General features: G+C 40.8%; 1 protein-coding gene across 1 annotated transcript in view; it reads left to right on the forward strand.

The window, feature by feature from the left end:
• Positions 1-22,961, forward strand: part of LOC126187969 (sorbitol dehydrogenase-like) — a 123,971-nt gene that overhangs the window by 17,041 nt on the left and 83,969 nt on the right. The window contains exon 3 of the mRNA XM_049929355.1: positions 14,698-14,862. Coding sequence (XP_049785312.1) covers positions 14,698-14,862 — 165 coding nt within the window. The remainder of the gene's footprint in view (positions 1-14,697; positions 14,863-22,961) is intronic.

The raw sequence follows: 22,961 nt of genomic DNA on the forward strand, positions 1-22,961 counted from the left end.
TCGTGTATTTTTCAGTGGTTCACAATCCCACAACAGGCCACAGCAGTCCACCCACCCCACCGCAGCCTGTGTGGTTCGGCCCCCAGTGAACCCCCACCAGGAACAACTCATACCATATGAGTGTAATCCCAAATGTTTGCATGGTAGAGTAACTATGGTGTACACGTACATGGAGACAGTGTTTTCGCAGAAATCACTGACATAGTGTAACTGAGGCAGAATAAGGGGAACCAGCCCACATTCATTGAGGCAGATGGAAAACCACCTTAAAAACCATCCACAGGCTGGCCTGCACACAGGATCCCGACACTAATCCAGTGGGCGGATTCATGCCGGGGACCGGCATGCCTTCCTGCTCAGGAAGCAGTGTGTTAGACCACATGGCTAGCCGGGTGGGCATCAAGCACAGTACTTCATCTAAGTTCAAGTGGATGTTTGGCTTGAACACTTGACCTTGCTGAGAGACAAATGCTGCAAACAAAGAAATTCATCTAATGACTTTTTGTTACCTTTAGAATTATTATGTTTTGTTTCTTCATCTAATAGTATAGCCTTTACAAAACTCAATTTCAATCGCTCACTTGACTAGGTCTCCAGAGCAGTTTCTTCAATATTAGCACCCAGTGCTTTCAAATCATGTACAAACTCATCAGATCTTTAAAAAAATATTTTAAGTAGTATTAAAAAAATATTTTCAGTAGTATTATCATTGGAGTTAAACATCTTTGTCAACAGAGTATAGATGAATAGCCCTACCTCTCCACTCAAAAGTGAGAGTTAGCAAATTCCACAAATCATAGGCAGTATCTTTGTTCTTGCCATACTCCAAATACCGGCCTGAAATTCTTTAGATTATTTGTGACACATTTTTTTATCATTTTTGCTAAGTTCTCCCAGAAGAGCTTTCTTTTGTGTGAATTGTTCAACTGGTCATTCTGTACACATTTTATGTAGGACTTTTCCACAAAACTCAATAATTCCAAATTTCCAGTTGCTAAAGTTCATGCCCTCAGACAACGCTATCCTGTACTTCTTGATCTCATGAGCCACGACTGTGAATCATGTATTGAATTCATTAATTAGCTTTTCCACCTTTATTTATCGTAGTGTACAACCTGGCATGTGGTTCCATAACCTGTTGTTAATGCCAGAAATTAACAAGTATTTAGATTAGTAATATGTTTTTTACTTATCACAATTACAGCTACAGTTACCCATGTAGACAAGATACAAGCTGAAGGGAAGAACCACATATAAAAAACAGAGAAAATAAGTCAAAAGCATAATTATTAAACTATCATTACTTTAGTATGTGTGCTACCTGTTCATTATTGAAAGGCATTTTACATATCTCACAACAAATAAATGAGCAGCTAACATTTGTCCCGTAGGAAGGTGCAGCCTTCATATGACATCTGCAGTGCTTGAATACATTTGTGTACTTCTGATGCAGCAATATGTTTATAAAAGTTTGGTGTAGAACTTTGGGAGTTACTTGTGTAGTTTTGTGTTTCCTTGCTAAAGTTGTGGGACTTTTACTCAGCTATACCTATTACTGGTATACCCAGTTGCATTTCAGTCACCTGTGTTGTTCTTTCTGTTTCATAAATCTGTTCATTAACAGAATCTCTAGCCACAGATGTTTGCAGAACAAGAAGTGTCGGTGAGAGCTAACAGATGAAGAATGTAGGGGTTTAGATTATCATTTTTTCTTGGTTTACAGCCCTAACCTGTTCCTGCAGTTATAACTAAGTGAAGACAACAGTCACTAAGCAAGTTACTATATTGATTATATGTCAAAAGTATGAACAATATGCCTATAATCACTGTTCCACTGTCAATATCATTCTGATTCTGATAAACTTTATCTTTGTTGTGTCATGTTATCTTATTCAGAACAGCATGAATCTTTTGAAGTGTGTGGATTACTATTTCTTATGGATTGCACCCTACTCTGAAGCTTAACATAAGGAAAGGAAATATTAATTCTACTGCATTTGAGACACACAGCCCCGATCTTGTTCCTGCTTTTGGCACACAAAACAGATAGTTACATGTTTCAGTCTAGGTGTGCATGTGTAAGTCTCACCTAAATATCTATAGCTCAAAAACTTGAAACTTCAGATCTTTTTTTATGTTTACCTGTGCACCATGAATCACACGAGTAACTGCCAGTCTTCAGTTACTGGTGTGAGATTCTAGTAATAAGTAATTGGTTGCACATTTAGATTACAGACTGAGAAGTGACCATGATGATATGAGTGGGGAAGAATAAGCAAACAATCGCAACTCCAGTTTGATTATTAACAATATAATGAAAAGAACAGATTGCTACTCATTGTAAAGATGACATGTTGAGTCGCAGATATACACACTGAAGAGCCAACGAAACTGGTACATCTGCCTAATATTGTGTAGGACCCCCAAGAGCACTCAGAAGGGCTGCAACATGACATGGCATGGACTTGACTAATATCTGAAGTACTACTGGAGGGAGTTGACACCATGAATCCAGCAGAGCTTTCCATAAGTCCATAAGAGTATGAGGGGGTGGAGATCTCTTCTGAATAGCACATTGCAATGTATCCCAGATATGCTCAATAATGTTAATGTCTGAGGACTTTGGTGGCCAGATGAAGTGTTTAAACTCAGAAGAGTGTTCCTGGGGCAATTCTGGATATGTGGGGTATTGCATTGTCCTGCCAGAGTTGCCCAAGTCCATTGGAATACACAATGGACATGAATGGATGTAGGTGATCAGACAGGATGTTTACGTACGTGTCATCTGTCACAGTCCTATCTAGACATATCAGGGGTCCCATATTACACCAACTATACACACTCCACCCCATTCATCTACATCTACATCATACTCCGCAAGCCACCTAATGGTGTGTGGCGGAGGACTATCTGATCCCTCCACCCCTGTTCCACTCGAGAAGAGTGCGTGGGAAGAATGATTGTCAGTAAGCCTCTGTATTGGCTCTAATTTCTCAGATTTTCTCCTAGTGGTCAATATGTGATATGTATAAGGGGTGGGGGGGGGGGGGGAGGGGGGGGGAAGTAATATGTTGTCTGACTCCTCCTGAAAAGTGCTCCTCCGAAATTTCAGTAGTAAATCTCTCCGTGATACACAACGTCCCTCCTGCAACGTCTGGCAGGGGAGTTTGTTTAGCATCTCAGTAACGCTCTCTCGCCAGCTAAACAATCCTGTCATGAAACCAACCGCTCTTCGTTGTGGCTTCTCTATCTCCTCTATCAGTCCTACCTGATAGGGATCCCAGATAGATGAACAACCCCGGCGAATCAGGTGAACAAGCGCCTTGTAAGCCACTTCTTTCGTGGATGTGTTACATTTCCTTAAGATTCTTCTGATGAATCTTGAGTATGGTGTATGCTTTTCCCACTGTCTGTTTTATATGGTCATTCCAATTAAAGTCGCCTGGATAATTACTCCTAGATATTTTATGGTAGATGCTGTCTCCAGCTGTTGGTCATTACAGAGTCTCCAAGGCTTGAACAGTTCCCTGCTGGCATGCAGGATCCATGGATTCATTAGGTTGTCTCCATACCCATACACATCCATCCACTAGATACAATTTGAAATGAGACTCACCCGAACAGGCAACATGTTTCCAGTCATCAACAGTCCAATGTCAGTGATGAAGGGCCCAGGCGACACATAAAGCTTTGTGTTGTGCAGTCATCAAGGGTACACAATTGGGCCTTCAGCTCCGAAAGTCCATATCGATGATGTTTCGTTGAATGGTTCGCACACTGACACTTGTTAATGGCATGGCACTAAAATCTGCAGCAATTTGCGGAAGGGATTCACTTCTGTCACATTGAATGATTCTCTTCAGTCGCCATTGATCCCATTTTTGCAGGATCATTTTCCGGCCACATGGATGTTGGAGATGTGATGATTTACTGGATTTCTGATATTTGTGGTACACTTGTGAAATGGTTGTACAGGAAAATTCCCACTTCATCACTACCTCGGAGATGCTGTGTCGCATCACTCATGCATCGACAACACCACGTTCAAACGCACTAAAATCTTGATAATCTGCCACTGTAGCAGCAGTAATTGATCTAACTGTGCCAGACACTTTTTGTGTTATATAGGAGTTGCCGACCACCATGCCATATTCTGCCTGTTTACATAGCTCTGTATTTGAATACCTGTGCCTACACCAGTTTCTTTGGTGCTTCAGAGAGAGAGAGAGAGAGAGAGAGAGAGAGGGTGTGTGTGTGTGTGTGTGTGTGTGTGTGTGTGTGGACCGGAATTTCCAGTCCGAGCTGCCAGCAGATGAACTGTGCTCGCTTGTGTAAATGAATCTGCATATGTTTCCTTTTTTGAAGAAGGCTTTGCCTGAATGCTGCATGTGTAACAGTCTTTTTGTTGTACACGTCTACAACTCAATACTTCATCTTTACGATCAGTAGCAATATATCGTTTTCATTATGTTGTTGTTACAGGGTGTTTCAAAAATGACCGGTATATTTGAAACGCCAATAAAAACTAAGCGAGCAGCGATAGAAATACACCGTTTGTTGCAATATGCTTGGGACAACAGTACATTTTCAGGCGGACAAACTTTCGAAATTACAGTAGTTAAAATTTTCAACAACAGATGGCGCTGCAAGTGATGTGAAAGATATAGAAGACAACGCAGTCTGTGGGTGCGCCATTCTGTACGTCGTCTTTCTGCTGTAAGCGTGTGCTGTTCACAACGTACAAGTGTGCTGTAGACAACATGGTTTATTCCTTAGAACAGAAGATTTTTCTGGTGTTGGAATTCCACCGCCTAGAACACAGTGTTGTTGCAACAAGACGAAGTTTTCAACGGAGGTTTAATGTAACCAAAGGACCGAAAAGCGATACAATAAAGGATCTGTTTGAAAAATTTCAACGGACTGGGAACGTGACGGATGAACATGCTGGAAAGGTAGGGCGACCGCGTACGGCAACCACAGATGGCAACGCGCAGCTAGTGCAGCAGGTGATCCAACAGCGGCCTCGGGTTTCCGTTCGCTGTGTTGCAGCTGCGGTCCAACTGACGCCAACGTCCACGTATCGTCTCATGCGCCAGAGTTTACACCTCTATCCATACAAAATTCAAACGCGGCAACCCCTCAGCGCCGCTACCATTGCTGCACGAGAGACATTCGCTAACGATATAGTGCACAGGATTGATGACGGCGATATGCATGTGGGCAGCATTTGGTTTACTGACGAAGCTTATTTTTACCTGGACGGCTTCGTCAATAAACAGAACTGGCGCATATGGGGAACCGAAAAGCCCCATGTTACAGTCCCATCGTCCCTGCATCCTCAAAAAGTACTGGTCTGGGCCGCCATTTCTTCCAAAGGAATCATTGGCCCATTTTTCAGATCCGAAACGATTACTGCATCACGCTATCTGGACATTCTTCGTGAATTTGTGGCGGTACTAACTGCCTTAGACGACACTGCGAACACCTCGTGGCTTATGCAAGATGGTGCCCGGCCACATCGCATGGCAGACGTCTTTAATTTCCTGAATGAATATTTCGATGATCGTGTGATTGCTTTGGGCTATCCGAAACATACAGGAGGCGGCGTGGATTGGCCTCCCTATTCGCCAGACATGAAGCCCTGTGACTTATTTCTGTGGGGACACTTGAAAGACCAGGTGTACCGCCAGAATCCAGAAACAATTGAACAGCTGAAGCAGTACATCTCATCTGCATGTGAAGCCATTCCGCCAGACACGTTGTCAAAGGTTTCGGGTAATTTCATTCAGAGACTACACCATATTATTGCTACGCATGGTGGATATGTGGAAAATATCGTACGATAGAGTTTCCCAGACCACAGCGCCATCTGTTGTTGAAAATTGTAACTACTGTAATTTCGAAAGTTTGTCTGCCTGAAAATGTACTGTTGTCCCAAGCATATTGCAACAAACGGTGTATTTCTATCGCTGCTCATTTAGTTTTTATTGCCGTTTCAAATATACCGGTCATTTTTGAAACACCCTGTAGAATAATAATGATGTGTAGACGGCAAGTGCAGATAGAGGTGACACAAACATGATATTTGCTTTCTAATACTTGAAGTCACTGTATTTTCTACTAGAAATGAGGGAGCACCTGACAGCCGATTCATATGAAGGACAAAAATTCCCTTGGACTCAAATCTGATGAAGATTCATATGTGTCAGAAAGTGTGTGCGGCTAAAAGACTTCATGCAGTTATAGGCTACCAACACTTTGCTGTTATGTTTGGTTGATTCCATGTATCTCCAATCAAAAAATCATTTAATGTATAGTTGTTTTGTCAGTTTAAATGGAAAGCTTGCTAATCGTAGGTCACATACTATACTGAAAGTCAGAAATTGATGGCACACAGTTTTTAGTGGCTGAAGATTATGCCATTTAAACATTGCTTCAGATGCAACAATGAACCTCTATCAGATGACATAAGCATTATTGGTGTTGTCCTAGACCATAAGGGATGTCATACCATGTTCAACGTTTAGTATGGACATATTGTTATTTTGAAAGTACCACTACTAGTTAAGTTTGCAGTGTAGGGTTTTGCTTGTCCTCATTATACAACTGTAATTGTAAAAGAAAATACTGTAATGCTCTCTCACATAAACCTGATGTCATGTTTTGCTCTAGACATGTTTGGCAAAAAACTTGTCTTGAGATTGTTAAACACTATGTCTTACAGCATTATAAAATAACTTTTCTTTTCCTCTCTTTGCATAAGCCCATGATTGATGATTTCAAGTGTCCATGATGACTGGAGCCACAATATCATCTATCATTCAATGAAACATCTCAAAAGGAAATATTTAATATACTTCATGGTACTGTACATGCAAATATGTGCTTAAATGAATTGTTCTGGTATCACTTGTGTTTTTGCATATGCAGTCATTAAAATTTTACAAAATATTTCATTTGTTACCAAGATGGAGAACTTGGTACCCATTTTGTCCACATTTTTGCTAATAATTATTATTCCTCAATGCACTGAAATCATCAAAACAGAAAAGGAGCAGAAGAAAATGCTGCACATCAAAGATATACTAATATGGCATAACTATTCTTTAACAAACTGGCTGACTTGTGCCAAGGTGAGTAAATGATTCCTCAGTTACCAATATTTCAAGTCTACATAAACCTTATGTTTTTGTGTTCATTTGTACAGGCAATGGAATGAAGAAAATTTCACTTTGATATAGCATACCTATGCACTTCTCTATGAAAATTTAGTTTTACGTCAGTAATTATGGATTCTGCTGTTTAATACGCAAAATCAGCTGTGATGTTAGGTTACACATATATTCAAGAGTGGAAGAATCATAATCTCAAATCATATAAACATAGTGCGATGACACATTTATAACCTCTCTTTATCCTCGTTGACTGCTCAGTGAAACTTTAGCTTATCCAGAACAGTTTGCCAAATAGTAACATGGTCCGTGTGTAAAAAATCGATGCTGTAAGTTCAGTTTCGAAATTTACCAAAAAACAAATGGATTTGTGGCTGCGAAGAAAGCAATGGTGTTTTTTTGTTTTTGAACCAGTGGGTGTGGTTTATATACTGGTCATCTCCCCTGCCACTGACCCCATGTATGGACCACCTGATGTGTGCAGTGGTGGGATAGCTTATGGTTGGAAATCAAGGGGCAGTCCTCAATCTGCATTCTGCCCTTGCCATGCTCAGTGCTCTGTTCCCACTGTGTTTGGAGAATTTTCAGTATGGGAGCCAACTCTTGGCTAAGTTGAAATCCATTGTCCTTGTTGATGAGGTTCTCATGTTGTCTGATTTCAGTAGCCGCTTGTATACATCATCCCAACAGTGGGATGTGTTTTGCAGAATTTTCGTAGCTTTGTATTTCATAGCATAGGGTTATGGACAGAGAGATGCTGGATGAAACACATTTGGCTCTCAAGAGACAAATGCTGTAAGCCTTCAGTGACTACCATCGCAGTATATTTTCAAATGATGTTTCACAAACAAGAAAGAAATTTTGGTCATATGTAAACACTGTTAGTGGACCCAAAGTTAGTATCCAGTCACTCATGAATGAGACATGAGCTGAACTTGGTTAGTCCCTCTTCCAATTACAATCTATTGTAGATGCCTCAACCAAAAAGACCATGCCCAGTAGTTGGAAGAAAGCACAGCTCACACCCATTTACAAGAAGGGTAGTAGTAGACGGGATACACAAAACTACCATCCAGTATCTTTGACACTGATTTCTTGTAGAATCGTAGAACACATTCTGTGCTCAAATATAATAAGGTATCTCAAATAGAATGACCTTTTCCATGTCTGCCAACAAGGATTCTGTAAACATCGATCATATGAAACCAAACTCACACTTTTCTCACAAGATATACTGATAACTTTGGATCAAGGCCATCAGGCAGATGCAATCATCATCATCATCATCATCATCATTTAAGACTGATTATGCCTTTCAGCGTTCAGTCTGGAGCATAGCCCCCCTTATACAGTTCCTCCATGATCCCCTATTCAGTGCTATCATTGGTGCCTCTTCTGATGTTAAACCTATTACTTCAAAATCATTCTTAACCGAATCCAGGTACCTTCTCCTCGGTCTGCCCCGACTCCTCCTACCCTCTACTGCTGAATCCATGAGTCTCTTGGGTAACCTTGCTTCTCCCATGCGTGTAACATGACCCCACCATCTAAGCCTGTTCGCCCTGACTGCTACATCTATAGAGTTCATTCCCAGTTTTTCTTTGATTTCCTCATTGTGGACACCCTCCTGCCATTGTTCCCATCTACTAGTACCTGCAATCATCCTAGCTACTTTCATATCTGTAACCTCAACCTTGTTGATAAGGTAACCTGAATCCACCCAGCTTTCGCTCCCATACAACAAAGTTGGTCGAAAGATTGAACGGTGCACAGATAACTTAGTCTTGGTACTGACTTCCTTCTTGCAGAAGAGAGTAGATCGTAGCTGAGCGCTCACTGCATTAGCTTTCCTACACCTTGCTTCCAGTTCTTTCACTATGTTGCCATCCTGTGAGAATATGCATCCTAAGTACTTGAAACCATCCACCTGTTCTAACTTTGTTCCTCCTATTTGGCACTCAATCCGTTTATATTTCTTTCCCACTGACATTACTTTCGTTTTGGAGATCCTAATCTTCATACCATAGTCCTTACATTTCTGATCTAGCTCTGAAATATTATTTTGCAAACTTTCAATCGAATATGCCATCACAACTAAGTCATCCACATATGCAAGACTGTTTATTTTGTGTTCACATATCTTAATCTCACCCAGCCAGTCTATTGTTTTCAACATATGATCCATAAATAATATGAACAACAGTGGAGACAGGTTGCAGCCTTGTCTTCCCCCTGAAACTACTCTGAACCATGAACTCAATTTACCGTCAACTCTAACTGCTGCCTGACTATCCATGTAAAGACCTTTAATTGCTTGCAAAAGTTTGCCTCCTATTCCATAATCTTGTAGAACAGACAATAACTTCCTCCTAGGAACCCGGTCATATACCTTTTCTAGATCTATAAAGCATAGATACAATTCCCTGTTCCACTCATAACACTTCTCCATTATTTGCCGTAAGCTAAAGATCTGGTCCTGACAACCTCTAAGAGGCCTAAACCCACACTGATTTTCATCCAATTGGTCCTCAACTAATACTCGCACTTTCCTTTCAACAATACCTGAGAAGATTTTACCCACAACACTGGTTAAAGAGATACCTCTGTAGTTGTTACAATCTTTTCTGTTTCCATGTTTAAAGATTGATGTGATTACTGCTTTTGTCCAGTCTGATGGAACCTGTCCCGACTCCCAGGCCATTTCAATTATCCTGTGTAGCCATTTAAGACCTGACATTCCACTGTATTTGATGAGTTCTGACTTAATTTCATCCACCCCAGCCGCTTTATTGCACTGCAATCTATTGACCATTTTTTCCACTTCCTCAAATGTGATCCTATTTCCTCATCATTCCTATCCCATTCTACCTCGAAATCTGAAACATTACTGATCGCATTTTCACCTACATTGAGCAACTCTTCAAAATATTCCCTCCATCTGCCAAAGGCATCCACAGGATTCACCAGCAGTTTTCGTGACCTGTCCAAAATACTTGTCATTTCCTTCTTACCTCCCTTTCGAAGACTGCTAATTACACTCCAGAATGGTTTTCCAGCAGCTTGACCCATAGTCTCCAACCTGTTTCCACAGTCTTCTCACGATTTCTTCTTGGATGCTGCAGTTATCTGTTTGGCTTTGTTTCTTTCTTCAACATAACTTTCTCTGTCTACCTGGGTTCTGGTATGTAGCCATTTTTGATACGCCTTCTTTTTCCTTTTACAGGCTGCCTTGACTGTATCATTCCACCAAGCTGTTTGCTTCATCCTACTTTTACACACTACTGTTCCAAGACATTCTTTAGCCACTTCTAGTACTGTGTCCCTGTACCTTGTCCATTCCTTTTCCAATGACTGTAACTGACTACATTCAACTAACTGGTACCTTTCTGAGATCGCTGTTATGTACTTGAGCCTGATTTCCTTATCCTGAAGTTTCTCCACTCTTATCCTCCTACATATGGACCTGACCTCCTGCACTTTCGGCCTCACAATCCCAATTTCACTGCAGATTAAATAATGATCAGTGTCATCAAAGAATCCCCTGAATACACGTGTGTCCCTCACAGCCTTCCTGAATTCCTGATCTGTTATTATATAGTCAATGACAGATCTGGTTCCCCTGCCTTCCCAAGTATACCGGTGAATGTTCTTATGTTTAAAAAAGGAGTTTGTGATTACTAAGCCCCTACTGGCACAGAAATCCAAGAGTTGTTTCCCGTTCCTGTTGGCCTCCATATCCTCTCCAAATTTACCCATAACCTTTTCATACCCTTCTGTTCGATTTCCAATCCTGGCGTTAAAATCACCCATGATCAGAACACTGTCCTTGTCCTTTACTCTAACAACTACATCACTGAGTGCCTCATAAAATCTATCCATCTTACCTTGATCTGTCCCTTCACAATGCGAATATACTGACACAATCCTAATTTTCTTGCTAGACACTGTCAAATCTATCCACATCAGTTGTTCGTTTACATACCTTACTGCAACTATGCTGGGTTCCATTTCTTTCCTGATGTAAAGCCCTACACCCCATTGTGCTATTCCTGCTTTGACTCCTGACAGGTAGACCTTGTATTCTCCCACTTCCTCTTCTTTCTCACCCCTTACCCGAATGTCACTAACAGCTAAAACGTCCAGCCTCATCTTACTTGCAGCCTCTGCCAGCTCTACCTTCTTCCCAGAGTAGCCCCCATTGATATTAATAGCTCCCCGTCTCATTACCATTTGTTTGCCAAGTCGTATCTTAGGAGTCCCTGGTTTGTCAGTTAGAGGTGGGACTCCGTCACCTCCAAAGGTCCGAGGCATTTTGCTCTGATTGTTGCCAGCATCATATTTAAAGTACAAGGGAAGGCAGGTTGCTAGCCTTACTTGCCCCGAGTCCCATTGGGTTTTACCCCTAACAGCTGAGGGACTAACCGGTGGATTTGGTAGTCTTTGCCATATGAGCACAAAGGTGACCACGACTCAGAATATGTCCGAGATGCCCAGCCTTATTCCAAAGTAACTGGTATCCCGACTGTCGGGACCACTTACTTGGCCACTCATACGTTGCCCATGGTTCATGAACTAGGACATGACTACAGGAACCCACACCATGAACCACCAGGCAGATGCAATGTTTATTGATTTCCAAAAAGCATTTGACTCAGTACCAAATCTATTCTTATTGTGAAAAGTATGTTCATGTGGGGTAACATAGGAAATTAGTGACTGGATTGAGGATTTTTTGGTATGGAGGATGCAGCAAGTTACACTGGATGGAGAGTCATCATCAGCTGTAGAGCTAACACGGTGTACCCAGTGAAGCATTTTGGGGCCCTTGTAGTTTATGTTGTATGTTAATGACTATATGGACAACATTAATAGTAATCTCAGACCTTTTGCAGATGATGCAGTTATCTATAGTGAAGTACTGTCTAAAACAAGCTTCATAAATATTCAGTCCAATCTTCATAAGATTTCAAAGTGGCGTAAATATTGGCAACTTGCTTCAATATTCAGAAATGTAAAATTACACACTTCACAAAATGAAAAAAACATAGTATGCTATGACTATAATATCAATGAACCACAACTGGAATCTCCCAACACATACAAATATCAGGTGTAACACTTTGTTGGGATATGAAATGGAATGATCACAGGTAAAAAAAGGTAGCAGATTTTGGTTTATCAGTAGAAAACATGCAATCAGTTTACAAAGGAGACTGCTTACAAATCACTCATTCAACCCATTCTGGAATATTGCAAACATCACATATGAGTAACAAGGGGTACTGACTGGATACACAGAAGGGTAGAATGAGTGGTCACTGGCTCGATTGACCTGTGGGGGGGGCACAGAAATGCTGAAGAAACTGAACTTGCAGACTCTTGAAGATAGATGTAAATTATCCCACAAAGCCTACTTACAAAGTTTCAAAAACCATTTTCAAATGATAATTCTGTGAATAAACTAAAATCCCCTACTTATTGGTCACACAGGATTGTGAAGGCAAGATTACATTAATTACAGTACACACAGAGGTGTTTAAACAATCATTCTTCCACACTCAATATGTGAACAGAACAGGAAGAAACCCCAATAACTGGTACAACGGGATGTACCATCTGCCATGCACTTCACACTGGTCTGCATAGTATAGATGTATAAGGATAAGCATTCAGAAATTTTAGAGCAATGGCAATCTGTCACTATCTTCTGTTTAAACTTTGCTCACATTAATTACAATATATTTAGTTATTGCTCATGTTAACTGCGAGCAGAGCAATTATTTGGCTTTATATTGATCTTGCCAATATGACTTAACTAATGATGTGGAAAATTTTAAAGTTCAGTTGCCAAACAACTACATGTACTACTGTTGACTGTAAAATGGACAGCACTGCCATATGACGCACTTTGACTTTAATAAAAAAAACTGATCAATGATAGAGCTGATAGCACTCAATGAATACATAATTGGATAAATCAGTGAGCAGTTCCTCAATAGCAGCTCGTAGAATTTAGTTTCTTTGAAATACTGTTGCTGGCAAAAAGGAAACTAATTGTTGTAAATGATGAATTCTACAATCCAGAACAACTGTATTATTAGTATTAGTACTACTACTACTACTACTACTACTGTTAACTGAGTGCCTGGTGTTGGCCAGGTATGTATTTATTCCAGTTCAATTAGTCCATCTCTCCACTCCTCCTCTCCCTGTCCATCTCCTCCATCTTCCTTCCTCTAACTCCATCTCTTCTCCTAGCTCTCCCTCTCCACCTCCATCTTCTACCACTCTCTTTTCTAACTCCTACTGTCTCTCTCTCTCTCTCTCTCTCTCTGTCCATCTACTACTCCTCACTCTCTTTGTCCATTTGTTCCTCCCCCTCTGTCCATCTGCTCTTTCCTGCATTGTCTATCTCCTCCTTCCCCTGCAGAGTCTATTTCCTCATGCCTTGTCTATTTTTTCCTCACTCTCTTTATGTGCTCCTCCCTCTCTCTCTCTGTCCATCTCCTCTTTCCTTCCTCTGTCTATCTTTCCCTGTCCCTCTCTCTGTTTGTTTCCTCCTCTTACCTTTCTCTGTCCATTTTGCCCTCCCCCTCTCTCTGTCCATCCCCTCTTCCCTCATATCGATGTCCACATCCTCGTTCCCTCTCTATTCCTGTGCATCTCTTCTTCCCCTTATCTCTCTTCATGTCATAATTCCCATTCCAATAGTGGTTGTTAAAACCACAATATTTCTTTCAGATTCAAAGTAATATGTGTACCAAGTTTAGTTTCTCACATACAGACATGAAGTTTAATTTTCCACTTATGGACATGTCACATGTATTTCACACATACTTAATATATTCCACACATATTTGTACACATATTTCACCTGCATCTATAGCGAATTTTGAGCAGCAGTTTTGTTTCCATGCAACTCAATGTTTGTAATGTCATATCTCCTGAACAATGTGGTGCACAATGATTTAATTTTGTGGGTACATTCCATGGCAAATGTGGACAGTCTGTGAAATAAGTTGCAAACAGAATTGGTAGCAAAGAAGTAATAAATTTAAACATCACACATGAAGTGACAGTTGTCCATGCATCTCAGAGTTTATGACATCATATGTCTTGAACTATGTGTCGTACAATGATGCTATTTTTAGGTACATTCAGTGGTGTGTGTGAATGCTGTCTGAAGAAAGTGTCATGAATACAGTTAGTAGCAAAGAAGTAATAAATTAAAACGTCCTTCATGATGTGGCAGTTTTACTGCATGAACAGAGAAAATGCAATAAGTGATAAACTTCTTCCCTTTTCATCAGTTAGTAGGGGTTGTCAAGGTGTTCACCTCTAATCTTGTAATCAAATGCTTTTGGATTCTTCCTCTTTGTTATGGAATTTAAGTTACGTGTATCCATAGCAATTAGGTGAAGTCTGTTTGTGAAGCTGTGATAGACAGTTTTTATAAAAGCAGGAATGCACAAATCTCAAAGTGTTCAGAACAGTCCTATTATCAGTTTTTTTCTCATACTTGCAGAGGTGCTGGTGCGAGTACACTGCGTGGGCATCTGCGGCTCGGACGTGCACTTCCTGAAGCACGGCCGCATTGGCAGCTACACACTGTCAGGGCCCATGGTCCTGGGCCACGAAGCCAGCGGCGTGGTAGTGCGCACCGGTGCCGCTGTCAGCCACCTACAGCCAGGTAGGCAGATCACAGGCCTGGGTGCCTCGTGGGCCACCCGACGACCCCATCATCCATTACACTTTAGTTACCAAACCTGAATTGGGTCAAGCATGCCTCAGCTACAATTTTCCAAATATTCATCAGCTACACTCCTGGAAATTGAAATAAGAACACCGTGAATTCATTGTCCCAGGAAGGGGAAACTTTATTGACACATTCCTGGGGTCAGATACATCACATGATCACACTGACAGAACCACAGGCACATAGACACAGGCAACAGAGCATGCACAATGTCGGCACTAGTACAGTGTATATCCACCTTTCGCAGCAATGCAGGCTGCTATTCTCCCATGGAGACGATCGTAGAGATGCTGGATGTAGTCCTGTGGAACGGCTTGCCATGCCATTTCCACCTGGCGCCTCAGTTGGACCAGCGTTCGTGCTGAACGTGCAGACCGCGTGAGACGACGCTTCATCCAGTCCCAAACATGCTCAATGGGGGACAGATCCGGAGATCTTGGTGGCCAGGGTAGTTGACTTACACCTTCTAGAGCACGTTGGGTGGCACGGGATACATGCGGACGTGCATTGTCCTGTTGGAACAGCAAGTTCCCTTGCCGGTCTAGGAATGGTAGAACGATGGGTTCGATGACGGTTTGGATGTACCGTGCACTATTCAGTGTCCCCTCGACGATCACCAGTGGTGTACGGCCAGTGTAGGAGATCGCTCCCCACACCATGATGCCGGGTGTTGGCCCTGTGTGCCTCGGTCGTATGCAGTCCCGATTGTGGCGCTCACCTGCACGGCGCCAAACACGCATACGACCATCATTGGCACCAAGGCAGAAGCGACTCTCATCGCTGAAGACGACACGTCTCCATTCATCCCTCCACTCATGCCTGTCGCGACACCACTGGAGGCGGGCTGCACGATGTTGGGGCGTGAGCGGAAGACGGCCTAACGGTGTGCGGGACCGTAGCCCAGCTTCATGGAGACGGTTGCGAATGGTCCTCGCCGATACCCCAGGAGCAACAGTGTCCCTAATTTGCTGGGAAGTGGCGGTGCGGTCCCCTATGGCACTGCGTAGGATCCTACGGTCTTGGCGTGCATCCGTGTGTCGCTGCGGTCCGGTCCCAGGTCGAGGGGCACGTGCACCTTCCGCCGACCACTGGCGACAACATCGATGTACTGTGGAGACCTCACGCCCCACGTGTTGAGCAATTCGGCGGTACGTCCACCCGGCCTCCCGCATGCCCACTATACGCCCTCGCTCAAAGTCCGTCAACTGCACATACGGTTCACGTCCACGCTGTCGCGGCATGCTACCAGTGTTAAAGACTGCGATGGAGCTCCGTATGCCACGGCAAACTGGCTGACACTGACGGCGGCGGTGCACAAATGCTGCGCAGCTAGCGCCATTCGACGGCCAACACCGCGGTTCCTGGTGTGTCCGCTGTGCCGTGCGTGTGATCATTGCTTGTACAGCCCTCTCGCAGTGTCCGGAGCAAGTATGGTGGGTCTGACACACCGGTGTCAATGTGTTCTTTTTTCCATTTCCAGGAGTGTATATATAACCATTGGATGAAAGCTTTATTAACATTTCTAGAGGTTTGTCTGGCCAATACAGCTGTGGCTGTGTAACTTTCAGCAGAGTAACTCCCATCATAGCAGCTGGTAAATGAAACATGGGTTCCATAATATCACACATAGTCAAGTCAATTAACAGTCTACTAATGTCGTTCCCCCCATGAGCTTCCTTTGCTCATAGCAACTAATGATCACCACTATGTCATGGTATATCCAATGTAAAGCCACTCTCTGAAAATATGTTTCTGGTTCAATCATCTCTTTTTGGTGAGGATGTTCCTTTTTTTTAACTCTGAAAAACACCTTCTCCAGTATCCTAATGTTGTTCTGCAGCACCCACACATTAAAAATTAAACTTAATGACCATCTGTAACTGGATAACACTACATTTGTTTGTTTCAAAAATATACTGAAGCACCAAAGAAATTGGTATAGGCATGCATATTCAAATACAGAGATGTGTAAACAGGGAGAATATGGTGCTGTGGTCGGCAATACCTATATAAGACAACAAGTGTCTGGCACTGTTGTTAGAAAGGTTACTGCTGCTACAATGGCGAGTTATCAAGATTTATGTGAGTTTGAACGTGGTGTTATAGTCGGCGCAAGAGCGATGGGAGACAGCATCTCTGAGGTAGCGAGGAAGTGAGGATTTTCCTGTATAACCATTTCATGAGTGTACCGTGAATATCAGGAAATTGGTGAAACATAAAATCTCTGACATCATTGCAGCCAGAAAAAGATCCTGCAAGAATGGGACTAATGATGACTGAAGAGAATTGTTCAACATGACAGAAGTGCAACCCTTCCGAAAACTGCTGCAGATTTCAATGCTGGGCCATCAACAAGTATCAGCGTGCAAACCACTCAATGAAACATCATCAATATGGGCTTTAGAAGCCAAAGGCACACTCGTGTACCCTTCATGACTGCACGACAGAAAGTTTTATGCTCCATCAAGGCCCATCAACACCAACATTGGACTGTTTATGACTGGAATCGTGTTGCCTGGTCAGATAAGTCTCATTTATAATTGTATCGAGTGGATGGACATGTACGGGTATGGAGACAACCTCATGAAACCAAGGACCCTGAATGTCAGCAGGGGACAGTTCAAGCTAGTGGAGGCTCTGTAATGGTGTAGGGCATGTGCAGTCAGAGTGATATGGGGTTCCTGATACAACTAGATATGACTCTGACTGGTGACACATACGTAAGCATCATGTCTGATCACCTGCATCCATTCATGTCCATTGTGCATTCCATTGGACTTGGGGAATTCCAGCAGGACAATGCAACACCCCACACATCGAGAATTTCTACAGAGTGGCTCCAGGAACACTCTTCAGAGTTTAAACACTTCCACTGGCCACCAGTCTCCCCAGACATGGACATTATTGAGCATATCTGAGATGCCTTGCAACATGCTGCTCAGAAGAGATCTCTACCCCCTCATACTCTTATGGATTTATGGACAGCCCTGAAGGATTCATGGTGTCAGTTCCCTCCAGCACTACTTCAGACATTAGTCAAATCCATATCACGTCAAGTTGTGGCATTTCTGTGTGCTCACAAGGGCCCTACACGAAATTAGGCAGGTTTACCAGTTTCTTTGGCTCTTCTTCTGTCCAGGTGATGATCTAGCAGTGCCCTAACTCCACCCCCAGTGAAGAGGTACAGCATTTTCAAAATTAGCATTGTTCTTTTCTGACCCTTTTCCTACTGATGACCTGAGGGCACAGGCATCAGTATCACCTCCCCTCCTCTCATAAGCCTGGTGGCACCAAATCTTTAAATACTAATGATAAAACAATCACACAGCCTTATCTAAAACACAACCATATCTAAAACACAAATGGAGAATAACCTACAAACACAAAACACAATAACCATTAATTATTTCCTTGATCTCTTAGTATCTGTACCACCTCCTCCTGCTGCTCATATTTCCACTCCTTCTTCTTTGCCTCTTTCCTCATTTTCATTAATACCTCTTGTGGAATGGCTTCTGGCAGATCCTAGAATGGTCATGTGCCCAACACGCGTGATTGTTGACAGCTGCAGCTTTACATTTAGTAGTGATGTGGCTCCAGTGACATGGTATGGGCCCTGGTACCACATTACAAACTTCTTTGTTTTTGCCTTTCAGAGTTTGTAGGCTTGATAACATGTCTCATTGGCTCACTTTCTACTGAGGTAATGTTCTCACTCGCAGTACTGCCTCTTCCTACTTCTCCAATGCTGCATCTTTCTCCACACTTTCCTCACCATTCTTGCAGATTTTCAGACCAATTCTCCCTTATTGCCTTCTTTCTGGCTAATCATGTCTTTATTTATTTATTTATTTATTTATTTATTTGATTAGCCATCCGTAGACATTTTGCAATGTATGGATGTTGTCAGTTTGGATACAGTGATTTTTGCAGATACATTGACACTTTTATATGCATTTACAGAGTATACAAATACAATGACATTTATCACTTAAATTACATTCAAACAATTAAATATTCACTTATTGTTTAGAAACAGTGTTCCTGAAAATATAGTTTAAGGGTTTTTCTGTAACAGTGCATGTTGTTAATTTCTTTGATGTCCTGTGCAGCTTGTTATACATTTACAGAATATACAATACAATGTCATTATGTCACTTAAATTACATTCAAACATTTAAATATTCACTTACTGTGTAAAAACAGTGTTCCTGAAAATACAGTTTAAGAGTTTTTCTGAAACAGTACATGCTGTTAATTTCTTTGATTTCCTGTGGCAGCTTGTTATACAATTTTACACCCTGATACAAGAAACTTTTTTGGGTCTTATGCTTATTTCTCCTATCTAGATGAAGGCAGTGGTTTGTTCTTGTGCTATAGCTGTGTAAAATGCTGTTTGTACTATAATTCACTATATTTTTCTTTATATATACTATAGTGTGGAACATAAATAAACAGGGAACAGTTAGAATACCAAGTATTTTGAATAGTTCTCTGCAGTGAGCCCACTTACTGCTGTTAGTTATAATTCTCACTGCTCTCTTCTGCACTTTAAAAACTGTTTGTAAGTTGAGTACATTATTTCCCCAGAAAATTATCCCATAGCTTATGACTGAATGTACATAGCTAAAATATACAGTTCTTAGACATTCATCGCTGCATACTGAGGAGAGAACTCTAAGTGCGTAACACGTTGTAGATATCTTCTTTGTGAGTTTTTTAACATGTTCACTCCACCTAAGCTGGCTGTCAATATGCAACCCTAGGAATTTTGTGGTGGGCACTTCGTCTACAGAGGTGTTATGTAGCTTTAACTTTAGGGGACTGTTTTTTCTGTTTATTCTAAAGCGTATGCTATTTGTTTTCTTAATATTTAAGGTCACTTTATTCTCTGTAGACCATTTGTAGACATCTTTCAGTGATTCATTACAATTTTCCAACATTTGTGCTGATGTCTCACTGGTGATTATAATATTGCTGTCATCGGCAAACAATATCTTCTCTCCATGTCGGATATATTGTGGAAAGTCATTTATATAAATCAAGAACAACACCGGACCCAGCACACTTCCCTGAGGGACCCCAGTATTAATATGTTGTGGATCTGACAGGTGTTTTTCTATGAACTTTGATCTACTGGAGACATGCGAGATCTCTACCCACTGTACTCTATTTTTTAGGTATGAATGGAACCATTTGTTGATTACCCCTCTTACTCCTAGTGCTTCTAACTTAAGTAATAGATTCTGGTGGTCAACTGTATCAAAGGCCTTTGACAGGTCAAGGAATATGCCAGATACATAGTTGCCTTCATCCAGTGCTTCTAAAACCACTTTAGTGGTTTAAAACTAATAGTGAATGTCATGATCATAATACTAGGTCTAAAAATGATCTACACAGGGATCTGAAACATTTAAGTCTTGTTCAGAAAGGTGTTCATTATTCAGCCACAAAAATTTTCAACTCCCTTCCATCAGGTATTAAAGATCACATTAATGTCTTACCTACGTTTAAATGTAAATTGAGAGAATACCTAATGGTAAATTCCTTCTATTCTCTTGATGAGTATCTACAGATAAAGCAATGATTTTTTATACTGATAAAAATTTGTTTGCTATAGATCACATTAACTGTTTAATTTGGAAAATGTACTATATTTCCTTTTTAGGTATTGTTTTATATTATTTGAGCTATACCTTTGATTTGATTTTAACCTACAAACTTATTCATAATCTTATGGTACATTTTTGTCATTTTATATATGTGTATTATTTGTTTAATTTGGAAAATGTACTATATTTCCTTTTTAGGTATTGTTTTATATTACTTGAGCTATACCTTTGATTTGATTTTAACCTACAAACTTATTCATAATCTTATGGTACATTTTTGTCATTTTATATATGTGTATTATATCTGTTGTATGTAATCATGACTCATTCCACATCCTTGTGATTTATCACAATACGGATTAATGGAATACGAAATAAATAAATAAAAAATAAATAAATAAATAAATAAATAAGTGAAATGTGCTATTGCCATTTCTGTATCTCTGCCGGGTCTGAAACCAAATTGGTCATTTGAAAGAAGGTTGTATTTGTTTAGATAGCTCATAAGTCTGTTCTTCATTATGGACTCTATTATTTTGGAAAATGATGACAGTAGGGCAATTGGCCTGTAGTTCTCAATGTTTTCTACATCATCTTTTTTGTGTAGAGGTAAAATTTTTGCATGTTTCAGATAATCAGGGAAACAACCGGCTTTGAAAGATTCATTTATGATATTGGTTAGGGGGGCTTTGATACTATTTATGCATTTTTTCAGCACAGACATTGGAATTTCATCTAAACCTGCTGAATTTTTGCTCTTTAATTTCCTTACCACATTACATACTTCTTCCTCAGTAGTGGGTAGCAATACCATTGAATTTGATGTATATTCCCGTGTTCGTGGATTATGAGATTTTGAAAAATTTTCCTGTAACTTTGTAGCTATACTACTAAAGTAAGAATTAACAAAGTTTGCTAGTTCTTTTGGGGTACTTGTTAGGTTTTCTTTGTTCCTGATTTGGGTGTTTATTTGCCTTTGTGTTGCAGTTCCTGTCTCTTGTTTCACTATAGTCCATGTAGCTTTACTTTTATTTTTAGCTAGATTTATTAGTCTATCATTGGCCTTTTTTTTTGCAACATTGAGCACCTTCCTATAGATTTTTTTGTAGTTTCTGTAGTAATGAAGAAAATCTGGATCACTGTTGTTGTTTTTTATAGAGTTTAGGTATTTAAAAGTTTGGGCAGATTTTCTAATTCCTGTGGTAATCCACTTATTTTTGGTGGATGTTCCAGTAGAACTTAGTGCTTTGGGGAAGGCTTCTTCGAATATTATCTTAAACTCTGACATGAATTTGTAGAATTTCTGATTCACATTATTTTCTGAATACACTTCTTCCCATCTTTCATGTCTTAATTGTAAGCAAAATTTTTGTATTGCTGCGTCTGAGTAGACTCTTTTAAACATGTGGAGGTTTACTGGTTTTTCTACAGAAGCTTTTACTTTTATGATTTGGCATAAATGATCTGACAGTCCAAGATTTTTGACAGTTATGACACAGTTTTCCCCACCTATATCTGTAGCTACATGGTCAATGGTAGATGTTAAGTGTTTGGTTATTCTTGTTGCACAATTAACTAAAGAGGACATGCCAAAACTATTCAGAATATTCAGAAAAGTGTTACTGGTTTCATCTGCCTTAGCTGTGTTAATGTTTAAGTCACCACACAAGAGTATGTTACTTTTCAGGGATGACACTTGTTCTAGGCTTTGCATAAGTTTTGAAAAGAATGTTTCTAAATCACCACTGGGAGAACGGTATACACATAGTACAATTAGTTTTTTGGGCATATCTACAGCTGGTATCTCTACTGCTGACACTTCAAAATGCTTGTCTACACTTAGTAGGATAATATCATTCCTAACTTTAAATGAAATACCACTCTTAACAAAAATACATGATCCCCCACCTTTCACTGAGTTTCTGCAATAAGAACAAGCTAGTACAAATGAGGGCAAATTTATGTATTGAATTTCATTGACTTTGCACCAGTGCTCTGTGATGCAGATAACTGGACTGTCTAGGGATTGTAACTCAACTTCTAGCTGTTGCACTTTGCTTTTTACACTCTGAATGTTTTGGTGAAGCACTGTTAGAGATTTAATGTTACTTATCTTGGAGGTTTCTTTTTCATCATGCTTGCGACTAAAAAATCTTGCAGATGGGAGGGAGGCGCTCTCTTCCGTCTGCTTGTTGCTCCATGAGAGGTTGTGTACTTTTCTGCCACTGCTGATGTTGGAACTGCTGCTGCTCCTGTTGTCTGTACTGCTTCTGTTGATTGTGCTGCTGCTGACGGTGCTGTGTCTGCTGTTTCTGGTGTTGCTGCTTTTAGTGACACTGGTGGCAGTTGTGCTGGTGTTTCTGCATCTATTTTTGTTGATGTTACTCTTACTTCTACTAGTGTTGAGTTTTCATCGTTTTT

The sequence above is a fragment of the Schistocerca cancellata genome, chromosome 5 (genome assembly GCF_023864275.1).
Source record: "Schistocerca cancellata isolate TAMUIC-IGC-003103 chromosome 5, iqSchCanc2.1, whole genome shotgun sequence".
NCBI lineage: Eukaryota > Metazoa > Arthropoda > Insecta > Orthoptera > Acrididae > Schistocerca > Schistocerca cancellata.